Source organism: Ictalurus punctatus, chromosome 14 (genome assembly GCF_001660625.3).
Source record: "Ictalurus punctatus breed USDA103 chromosome 14, Coco_2.0, whole genome shotgun sequence".
In the NCBI taxonomy this organism is placed as follows: Eukaryota; Metazoa; Chordata; class Actinopteri; order Siluriformes; family Ictaluridae; genus Ictalurus; species Ictalurus punctatus.
This window is the reverse complement of record NC_030429.2, coordinates 28,995,086-29,007,585: the sequence shown is the minus strand read 5'-3', so window position 1 is coordinate 29,007,585 and position 12,500 is coordinate 28,995,086. Positions and strand designations below refer to the sequence as shown.

Below are 12,500 nucleotides of genomic sequence, written 5' to 3'. Positions count from 1 at the left end.
TGTCATCCGGCTATCACTCCACTTATCCATTCATCACTCTACTTTTAACCATCCATCACTCCACTTATCCACTCATCCTTGACTACACACAACTGATTGCTCTGATTCTGATCGTCACTTCCTGTGATGTAGTTCCTGTTTTCGAATTGTTTGCCAGGAGCTTGTTGCTTGTGTCTGTGTTTAAATTATACTGTTCCTTTCTTTTTCATTAATAATTTCATGCTATCATTCTCATTACTTGTAGTTTCACTCTCCCTTCTGCCGCATTTTCATTTTTCGAAGAACGCTTTTGTTTTTCGACTAAAGACAGCAAGTGGAGTCCATCCACGTCGGATCCGTCTAAATAAAATCAACTAATCTTGGACTAAGGTGCGTTAAACACTAAACATGGCAGACGTTCAGCTTGGTCAGTGTGTTGAGTGCAGGATGTTTAGTCATTCTTCCTCCGTCGGTAGTAATCGCTTTATTTTAAGTGTTAAGTGTATATGAGTTATCTCTCTGACGGAGAAGGTTGCAGTATTAGAGCTGCGCATCCAGACTCTAGAGAGGGTTAGTGAGACTGCGAGCAGTGTAGTTTCTGTAGGGGAAAGTCTAGATGTCTCAGGCGGAGATAGCAATCCCCCAACTCTGGCCCTCACAGCAGGTATTTATAATCGCACTATCCGGGGTCACCCAGATGAGGACGGGTTCCTTCTGAGTCCGGTTCCTCTCGAGGTTTCTTCCTCATATCGTCTCAGGGAGTTTTTCTCACCACCGTCTCCTCTGGCTGCTCATTAGAGATAAATTCATACATTTAACATCTATATCCTGAGTGTATATATTTCTGTACCGCTGCTCTGGGACAATGTCCACTGCTAAACACGCTGTAAACATAACATTGAACTGAACTGAATCCATTCACTCGCCCCTTCATCCATACACTCGCCCCTTCATCCATACACTCACTCATCCCGCTATCCATTCATTCACTTCAACATCATTTATCCGGTCATTCTTCTTCCATTCGTATTATTCATATCTGCGTCCCAGTCAATCTGTTTGCATATTCAGCAGTGATCCTGCAGATATATAATAAACAAATGCTTTTTACAGGTCTCACACACACACACACACACACACACACACACACACACACACACACACACACACACACCATGTCAGAGGCAGTTTGTTTAGTGAGGCTTTTGTGGCAAATGTGAATGAACCATTATACTGTAAGTCCAATCTGTTACAGGTCACTGCCTGCACTCTTCTCTCGTACACACACACACACACACACACACACACACACACACACACACACACACACACACACACAACATGGCATCCAGTAGAAGAGTTGCTGTATGTGTATTATACTCACAGTAATCACTGTTATAATCAGGGACACAGGCAGTGAGATCTCAGTACAAAGTGAATATTGGCTGAAATAAAATGACTCTCCCTTATTTAAACACACACACACCTGTAGACACACCCTGTGGTCTGTGGATCAGATTAACTGTGCAGCAGAATGCATAATAGACACAAAAGGAGTTGCTTACGGAGGTCAGAGGATGAAACTCCTGGCACTGCTTTTATTAATGACTCCTGTAACACACACACCGCTGTTTATCTCAGGACTCGACATCTGCTCTACACAGACCCAGTAAAGTATCTCACCAAACTGAACCACCGAGCAGAACCCTCAAAAAATACTGTACTGTGTAGGAATGGGTCAGACTGTGTAGGCATGGGAGGGGCTGGTCATACTGGGTCAAAGAGACTGCTATAAAAAGATATGTACCTGACCTCAGGTGGTTTATCAGGAGACCTAAACACAGGGAGTCTTAGAAACAGACTAATCTACAATAATCATACAGACTAATGGAAGCACAAGATGGAGAACAACAGTCATTATTAACATTAAGAATGCAGAAACAGAGTGAATACAGGTAGAGGATAACCAAAACGCTTACGCTCTTCTAACACTACACCCTGCTCCATGTATCAGCCTCAATTCCACACCTTCCTCAAGTCATACTTTAAAACCATACGACGTGCATAAAAACAAGCACATACGACTAAATATTACAGAGTTAAAGATTTACACATTCAACATAAATATCTCCGTACTTTGTAAGGAAAGGAGGCACATATGAACTCCCGAGAATGAAAGAACTTTGGTCGGAAAGGTTTAAATAAACTCCAGGACAACCCCAGAACTGTTGAAGGAGCTGGAGGCATCAGGTACCAAACATGGTCCTGGACCGCCGTGGCCTCTGAGGCGTTCATGCATAAAAAAGCCATGCTGAAGTTTTTTAAAGCCTTTTGGAAGAGTTTTCTCTGCTTGGTTATAATGATCAGCGTTATGTACAGAGGAAAAGGGGCGAGGCTTTTAGTCCAAAAAAAAGCATCCTAACTGAAGCATGGTGGTGGCAGCATCGCGTTGTGGGCGTGGTTTAGCTGGAAAAGGGACTGGTGCACTTCAGAAAACAGCTGACATCATGAGTAAGGAACATTGTGGATTAAGCTGAAAAAGGAAGACCACAAACATGACCTCCAGGTTTTTTCAGGAGGAACAAGCACAAACTCCAGTAACGTACTGTGTGAAGCTTGTGGAAGGCTACACTAAGCGTTTGTCAAAGACACAAGGCAAAGACACCAAATACTAATTAAGTGCATGTAAACTTTTAACCCATTAGATTAGATTAGATTCCCTAACGGACTAACACAGGGCATGTGCAGTAACATGAGGTGTGTGGACATTTCTGAAAGAGAGTTTACTGCAAATAAGGTTTACAGCGTGTTATACAAGTGAAAAATGAAGCAGTGAAACACTTGTGCCACCGGTACTGTACACCTGCACCGTACACCCGCACCGTACACCCACACCGTACACCGGTACTGTACACCCGCACCGTACACCCACACCGTACACCCACACCGTACACCGGTACTGTACACCCGCACCGTACACCCACACTGTACACCCGCACCGTACACCGGTACCGTACACCCACACTGTACAACCGCACTGTACACCTGCACCGTACACCCGCACCGTACACCCACACCGTACACCGGTACTGTACACCCGCACCGTACACCCACACCGTACACCGGTACTGTACACCCGCACCGTACACCCGCACCGTACACCGGTACCGTACACCCACACTGTACAACCGCACTGTACACCCGCACCGTACACCGGTACCGTACACCGGTACCGTACACCCACACTGTACACCCGCACCGTACACCCGCACCGTACACCCCCACCGTACACCGGTACCGTACACCTCCACCGTACACCTCCACCGTACAACCGCACCGTACACCCCCACGGTACACCCGCACTGTACAGCCCCAACGTACAACCGCACCGTACACCAGCACCGTACACCCCCAACGTACAACCGCACCGTACACCCACACCGTACACCCACACTGTACACCTCCACCGTACACCTCCACCGTACAACCGCACCGTACACCCCCACGGTACACCCGCACTGTACAGCCCCAACGTACAACCGCACCGTACACCAGCACCGTACACCCACAACGTACAACCGCACCGTACACCCACACTGTACACCCACACTGTACACCCGCACCGTACACCCCCACCGTACAGCCCCAACGTACAACCGCACCGTACACCCGCACCGTACACCCCCAACGTACAACCGCACCGTACACCGGTACCGTAAACCCACACTGTACACCCACACCGTACACCGGTACCGTACACCCACACTGTACACCTGCACCGTACACCTGCACCGTACACCTGCACCGTACACCCACACTGTACACCCGCACTGTACACCTGCACCGTACACCGGTACCATACACCCGCACCGTACACTCACACTGTACACCCGCACCGTACACCTGCACCGTACACCCACACTGTACACCGGTACCGTACACCCACACTGTACACCTGCACCGTACACCCACACTGTACACCGGTACTATACACCAGCACCGTACACTGGTACTGTACACCCGCATTGTACACCCACAACGTACACCTGCACCGTACACCGGTACTGTACACCTGCACCGTACACCCGCACTGTACACCTGCACCATACACCCGCACCGTACACCGCTACCGTACACCTGCACCGTACACCCACACTGTACACCTGCACCGTACACCCACACTGTACACCGGTACCGTACACCCACACTGTACACCGGTACCGTACACCCACACTGTACACCTGCACCGTACACACATACTGTACACTGGTACTGAACACCTGCACCGTACACCGGTACTGTACACCCGCATTGTACACCCACAACGTACACCTGCACCGTACACTGGTACTGTACACCCGCATTGTACACCCACATCGTACACCCATAAGGTACACCCCCACTGTACACCGGTACTCTACACCCACAACGTACACCCCCACTGTACACTGGTACTGTACACCCGCATTGTACACCCACAACGTACACCCCCACTGTACACCGGTACTGTACACCCGCATTGTACACCCACAACGTACACCGGTACTGTACACCCGCGTTGTACACCCACAACGTACACCCACAACGTACACCCCCACTGTACATCGGTACTGTACACCCGCATTGTACACCCACAACGTACACCTGCACCGTACACTGGTACTGTACACCTGCACTGTACACCGGTACTGTACACCCACAACGTACACCCACACTGTACACTTTTGAGGTTATTTTGCTGCTGGTATTTTAGCTCCATCACTCAGTGTTTATTAGTACACATCATACACACTATTATTATAACATGACACGTCACACACTCTCTATGTGCGGTGCTAACTCATGTCCAAACTATGTGGTGTGTTCACACACAACTTATAATTATATTTAACCTGTGAGATCACACACACGGCAAATATTTACTGAACGCAATATGGATTATCTCTAAGTGCACATGACTGAAGGCAAACCATAAACACACACACACACCTTCAGCATGATGGAGTTGCTGTGTGAGCTTCTCTCGAGCTGCTCTCTCCTCCTCTAGTCTTTGCTGAAGCTCCTCCTGTCTGATCAGTAAGTCGGTGATTTGCTGGTCATGACTGAACTTCTCCTTCATCAACTCCGTCTGAGTTAACCGAGCATGCTCCAACTGAGAGAGAGACAGACAGGCAGAGAGATAGATAAGGAGAGAGACAGACAGGCAGAAAGACAGATAAGGAGAGAGAGACAGACAGATTAACATTGTGTGAGAACTGTTTTTACAGTTCAAATCAGTTTACGTGAACTGTTGGTAATCATCTATAAGGGAATTCAATTATGTAATTACACCGAGAGCGTGCACGCACACACACGCCCGCACGCACACACACACACACACACACACACACACACACACACACACACGCACACACACAGAAAGGTGAGGGAAGGTGGTGACTACCATAAACACTTAACCTGTTCCATGAGACTTTGATTACACTCCTGCTGTAAAACCTTACAAGCTCCTGTCTCAGTGTCTCTCTCACACACACTCACACACACACAGTGTTGATTAGACCAGCATGACCTTTGCTACAGCTGATATTGTATGTGTAAACTGATAGCCTCTCTCAATATTTATGCCGTACGTCTCGATCCTCACCTGTCTCCCCTTTACCTGTCTCACTCTCAATACTCACACGACATGGTGTTATAAACTCTCACTCGACCCGTCTCTCCCTCCATCCCCACCTGAGTGGCAGGTGTTTACTGTATTCATATTAACTGATACATCTTAAATAAATAAAAAGGTAAAGATCCGATCCTGTATGATCCTTGAGCCATGACTCAACCCTTTACATTCCATCATCCTCCTGATGATTTAAATAAGTAATAATGATACATTCCTAAACATTTCCTCTGGTTTCTTTCAGTTAAACTCATGACATAACGCTACTAGAGAAACAACACGGAGAAAGGTTCATTATTACCTTAAAAATGGAAAATAAATCTCATTTCTTCTCAAAGCTGTCCAGAACCAGCAGGTAAAGGATGTTCTCCCCATCTGCTGTCCTGCACACTACTGTTAAATACACTACATACATAAACTGTCTCACCATCACCTGTCTCACCCTCAGTACTGACACTGGATGATGATGTGCACTATATTCCATGTCTCACCATCACCTCTCACCATCACCTGTCTCACTCTCAGTACTCACACTGTATGATGTGCACTATATTCCCATGTGTCTGCCCATCACCTGTCTCACTCTCAGTACTCACACTGTATGATGATGTCACTATATTCCCATGTGTCTGCCCATCACCTGTCTCACTCTCAGTACTCACACTGTATGATGATGTGCACTATATTCCCATGTGTCTGCCCATCACCTGTCTCACTCTCAGTACTCACACTGTATGGCGGTGTTGGGAGGGAGATCTTAGTGACGATGCGCAGCAGGTGTCCGTGTGTGTGCCGCTTCAGGTGTGTGATGTGTGTCTTGACAACCACAGCGTTTTTCTCATTCAGACAGACGGTCAGAGGGAAGGGGCGTGGCAGGGGGACACGGGATTCCACCTCGTACATGTCCGCCCCATCCCCCCAAACCACATCCAACTCCCGCGAGCTGCAGTACGGCCAGTACGACTCCATCCTGTCTGAGTGTCTGTCTGTCTGTCTACCGGTTTACTTGTCTGTCTGTCAGAGCATGGAGGTAGGTATCAGTGACACACAGAGTGGAGTGTGTGTGTGACGGAGCATCGTACCGCTAAGCAACCGTCACCACGGTTAAGGTAAACACACACACATCCAGTTACTCAGTTAAATTAAATCAGAGGTCGAGTTATATCATAACTTCTCAGTCTACCTATCTCTTCTCGTTTCTCTGTTTTCCCTCTCTCTTCTTTCTCTCCCACTCCTCCTCGTTCTCTTATTCTGCTTCTCTCTCATTTCTTCCTTCTATCCCCCCCTCCATCTCTTTCTTTCACTCGTTCACTCGTTCGTTCTCTGCTCCAGTTAAAATTCGACTCTTCAATAATCCAGTTCAAGTTTGTGTTTCATTAGATGCCCCTTCTTGATCATTCTTTTCTTCTCTCAATCCCTCCTTCCTTTCTTGTTCTCTTTCTGTCACGAGTTCTTTAGTCCAGGTGAGGTCAATCCTTCAGTAGTCCAGTGCAGGTCGTGTTTCAGTATTTTCTCTCTCTGTCTTTCACTCATTAACAACACTCCCACTGCCTCCGTGGCAACGCTCCGCTCCGCTGGGAGAGTGTAGTCCCTCATTAACCTCTCATGCATACGCGTGCGCACACACTCACTCACACGAAACACACACACTAAACACACACACGAAACACACACACTAAACACACACACGAAACACACACACTAAACACACAGACGAAGTAGAAAAGAAGCGGAGCTGGTAACACAGCAGCTCAGAGAGCCGTGTACACTTCCTGGTTTGTGTTTCTACGTGTGCACAGGTCATACATCACACAGGGCAGGGCTTACACGCCTGAGGGAATGTGGGTGTGTCCATTTGCAAACACACACACACACACACACACACACACACACACACACACACACACACACACACACACACAGCAGCTCGTCAGACTGGATTCAGGCTCCAAAGTATTTTCACTTTGAAGTTTTCGGGGGTCAAACCCACTTCATCCACTCACTCATTACTGTCTGTCTGTCTCTCTCTCTCTCTCTCTCTCTCACACACACACACACACACACACACACACACACCTGTCAGTTTAAACTACTGAAGTGAAAAGTGAAGAGATATTCAGAGAAGACTGACACAGTTTTTTACAATCTTGAGAGAGACAGACAGGTAGAGAGTGAGACAGGTAGAGAGTGAGACAAGGCTTTGCATATCTCGAAACAACATCCACTGCATACTGCCCAAAAGGTTCCACACGGCGCCACACACACACACACACACACACACACACACACACACACACACACACACACACACACACACACACACACACACACGGACACAGGGCTTTATACCTATTGGCAGATGGAACTGACTCCTCCCACTGTCATCATGGATACATTCAGAGGAATCATTTGATTGTTTCTGAACAAATCAGTAATTCAGTAAATAATCCTGCTCTCTGATTGGCTCATCATGCTTCTGTGATGCCAGTGGGAGGAGTCAGAACGTCAGCGTTTTGTCCCTGTGTGATTTCCGTACCCGTGTTTGTGTCTCAGTCAGAGTGATGACCAGCTTCTCCACCACCTTCTGCAGCCTGGAGCTCACACTCCACACAGACCCCACCCCCTCCACAGCAAGCCCCGCCTCCTGCGACATGTCCAGCCCCTCGTCAGTGTCTGTTGCCCCCGACAACGGGCTCGAGGTGTCCATCTCAGGCATGCCTGCTGTTAAAAAAAAAAGATATATTTAATAATGGACTACTAGATCTAATATTTATTTATTTTATAAATGTGAATTAAAATATGCTAATAGTATTCGCTATAATTAATAATTGGCTATTAGCTGTTACTCAAAGATATTAGCTGTTAGCTACAACAGTCTTAGCTAACCAGTAACACGGTGGTGATTTATTATCCAGATCAGTCCTAGCTCACAAAGACCCATGAACTGTCTTAGCTAGCCAAAAAATAGCTAATCTTTTTACTGTCTTATTTAGTGATTAGATATTACCTATTATCAAGTATCTGAGCTAGCCAGTTTAGCTATCACCAACTTTCTTAGCTATCCTGCATTTACAATTATTATCTGCTAACCCAATATTGTAGCTACCCAAATTCGCTAAGACTGAGTACTGACTTGGCAAGCAAGTTCAACAGCTTTCTTAGATATCCAGTTTAGCTATTAGCTACAACAGTTTAAGGTGGCTAGTTACCATGAGACAGAATTTCATTGACTTGAATAACTCGACACAAAAAATACTGGCAAGACGAATTTTGCTTCTCTGAGGTGTACTGCAATATTTTTAAAAATAATTATTAGCTATTAGCCACAACAACCACAGCCATTAGCCAGTTTTAGTTTATTGAAGTATAAAGTGTGCATTTTTTATTTAGACTCACAGAGAACATGCCTCTGTGTGTGTGTGTGTGTGTGTGTGTGTGTTAAACACAGCATCCTAATCACATGAATGTGAGACATAAACCAGTCTGACAGGACACACAGCTAACACTGTGGAGTGACATCACACTGAGGTAAACTTCACTGGTAGGTGTGTGTGGGTGTGTGTGAGGAGAGTAAACACTGAGGTAAACTTCACTGATGTCTGTGTGCATGTGTAGTGAAAGTGTTAATACAGCGTTAGCCACATAGCTGCTAATGTTCAGTTAAGAAGAGAAAACTTTCCATAGCATTTCAACATTTCTCAGAATGGTGGAACTTACATTAGCATCAATGCTAACATGCAATAAGTGTAATTACAGTGAAGTTCAGCATTAGAAAATAAAACTCAATTAGCTCTTAATTATTAGCCAAAACAAGGTTTGTTAACTATTACTTACCATTTAAAAGATACAGTGAAAAAGTATTTGATCCCCTGCTGATTTTGTACGTTTGCCCACTGACAAAGAAATGATCAGTCTATAATTTTAATGGTAGGTTTAATTGAACAGTGAGAGACAGAATAACAACAAGAAAATCCAGAAAAACGCATGTTAAAAATTGTTTTGCATGTTAATGAGGGAAATAAGTATTTGACCCCCTCTCAATCAGAAAGATTTCTGGCTCCCAGGTGTCTTTTATACAGGTGACGAGCTGAGATTAGCAGCACACTCTTAAAAGGAGTGCTCCTAATCTCAGTTTGTGACCTGTATAAAAGACGCCTGTCCACTGAAGCAATCAATCAATCAGATTGATTAAATAAATCTACCATTAAAATGATAGACTGATCATTTCTTTGTCAGTGGGCAAACATACAAAATCAGCAGGGGATCAAATACTTTTTTCCCTCACTGTATTAGTTAGGAGTCACAATAGTACTAACTAATATTAGCTACTAAGTACACTTGAATTATCTACTAGCTACAATGCTTTTTAGTCAATATTAGTTCTGTGCAATTAGCTACATTACATTCACAGCATTTGGCAGACGCCCTGATCCAGAACAACTTATATCTCTTTTATACAACTGAGCAGCTGAGGGTAAAGAAGCTTGCTCACGGGCCCAGCGGTAGTAGCTTGGTGGTGCTGGAATTTGAACTCATGACCTTCTGGTCAGAAGTCCATTCTTATCCACTGAGCTACCACTACAATGTTGGCGATTAGCCAAAACAGTAATATCTATGCAGCAAAAAAAACAAACCCAAGATCTATTCTTAACTAGCCAGTATTAGCCAAGTTTGAGCAATACATATAACAACGCTAAATACAGTGAACACTATGCTCACCTGGGGGTGTGATGGGCTGGTCTCTGATGGTCTCCTCTATTAATGTAGCCATCTTCAACATGTCCATTAACACCTGATACAATCTGTTAGAAAGACAGACAGTTGTAGATGTAGTGCAGTTCTTGCTGTAGTTCAGTGAGGGTTGCTATGAATATTGGTGTGGTTTCTGCAAGGTTTTCAAGCGATTGTTGGTATAGTTGTTGCTGCTACTGAAGCGATTGTTTGATGTGGTTGTTGTAGTTTCAGTACTACTGAAGGAACTGTAGTTGCTGATACTGTGGCTGTTATGGGTGCACTAAAACTGATAGGTAAACCAGTATGTATTATGATTTACATGTAGGTAGAGTTCAGGGGGTGTGGCTCAAATACAATTCAGTCTGTAAAATACCACACAGAAATAATCAAAATCCTCAGTATCATTACAGTTTTATTAAAGTAGTTGATGTAATACACACTGTTCATAAACTCCTCACCTTTCCTCCGTGTGTGCTGATGTCACCGTCACTTCCTCCTCCTCACACTGCTCGTCCTGCTTCTTCCTCTCTCGCTCTTCACCCTTGTCCTCATCCCCTTCTCCACTTCTCTGCAGCTGACGGACAAGCAGGAAAGAAAACACAGACAGGAAGCTGAGCATGTTTACTAAAACTAATGCTAAACAACAAACAATGCACAGCAGCTCATTCAAACACAGACCAGAGTGTGTGCGTGCAACACATAATCAAACAAACACACACACACACACACACACACACACACACGCAGAGAGAGAGTACTGCCATAGCAACAGGTTCACCTGTGGAGACACACTCCACCTTTAAGTATACAGAGAGAGAGAAGTAGCCGACACAATGATATGAGAGGGACATTAAAGTTTATAAAAGCTGGGACTTTAGACTACAATATCTGTCATTTAGTTAAAATTAACTAAATTACATTGTTCAATATTAATTGAACAGTTTGGCAGATGCTGTGTAATAAATACATGTTTAACATATTATGCAAATTAGCTCAATAGTCCAACAAGTACACACCCATGTCTCTTCCTGTAAGGAATATGGAAGGAAAAGAACACTGTAGGACACTTGATATAGAAGATATGGACTACAAACCCAAAATGCTGCATTATAGCGCCACCACCAGGCTTATCTGAGTAGCAGGTGGGAAGACTATGACTAAGACTTACGGCTATAATTCATTTTAGGGAAGAAGAAGAAGGAAGAGAAGAAGACGACACAACAGGGTTCCGGTGCTTGGACCCATAATTATATTGGGTTACCATTTCTGTCTGGGTGTTACTGCACTGCATGCTGGGATATAATCGCTCCATTCCTCCTCTCCCTTTCTCTTCCTCTTTGTGAATCACTTGTTCAGGCTCCGCCCCCTCCTGGTCAGACACACACAATACACGCAATGATAAAAAGGGATAACGCTGCTCAATGTTTCTGGGACTCTGGAGAAGTACTTCAGCCTAATTTAACTCCATTTCACCCCATGTAGTCCTGCTTACCTGCAGATAGTCTCCATTAAATTCATTCATCCTCATCTGTGTGGACAGAGTGTGTACCTGTGTCTCCTCACTGAGTTCGTCCTGCTGTCGCTCTCTGTGGTGCTGCATGCTGATGCGACTCATCTCGCTCTGCTTGGCAAAGTCCACCGACATCTGCACGATCACCTGCAAGATCAAACAGCAGAAAAAACACTATAAACATCCTTTCATGGCATTACTCAGCCTTATTAACCACACCTGACCTTTCTGCTGGCATAAAGTACTCGCTCATCCTTACAGACCCTGGTTCACTCACACTGCCTCCTTTCTCACCGTGTGTGTACTGTATCTCACACTGCCTCGTTTATCACCGTGTATACTGTATCTCACACTGCCTCGTTTATCACCGTGTATACTGTATCTCACACTGCCTCCTTTCTCACCGTGTGTATACTGTATCTCACACTGCCTCCTTTCTCACCGTGTGTATACTGTATCTCACACTGCCTCCTTTCTCACCGTGTGTATACTGTATCTCACACTGCCTCCTTTATCACCGTGTGTATACTGTATCTCACACTGCCTCCTTTATCACCGTGTGTATACTGTATCTCACACTGCCTCGTTTATCACCGTGTATACCGT

The 12,500-nt window shown here is 45.2% G+C and overlaps 1 protein-coding gene across 12 annotated transcripts in view; it reads right to left on the bottom strand.

The window, feature by feature from the left end:
• The window catches only part of LOC108274785 (A kinase (PRKA) anchor protein 9), a 90,992-nt gene that overhangs the window by 41,114 nt on the left and 37,378 nt on the right, over positions 1–12,500 (bottom strand). For 10 of the 12 annotated variants that reach the window (XR_008397896.1, XM_053686023.1, XM_053686026.1 and 7 more), the window contains 6 exons: positions 11,877–12,041; positions 11,646–11,753; positions 10,843–10,958; positions 10,370–10,452; positions 8,187–8,371; positions 4,969–5,131 (listed from right to left, as the gene is read on the bottom strand). Coding sequence is in view for 11 of the 12 variants with exons in the window: in XM_053686023.1 (XP_053541998.1) it covers positions 4,969–5,131; positions 8,187–8,371; positions 10,370–10,452; positions 10,843–10,958; positions 11,646–11,753; positions 11,877–12,041 (820 nt within the window). In the remaining variant the exon portion in view is untranslated. The remainder of the gene's footprint in view (positions 1–4,968; positions 5,132–8,186; positions 8,372–10,369; positions 10,453–10,842; positions 10,959–11,645; positions 11,754–11,876; positions 12,042–12,500) is intronic. The other 2 variants (XM_053686024.1, XM_053686031.1) reach the window with 2 other exon arrangements.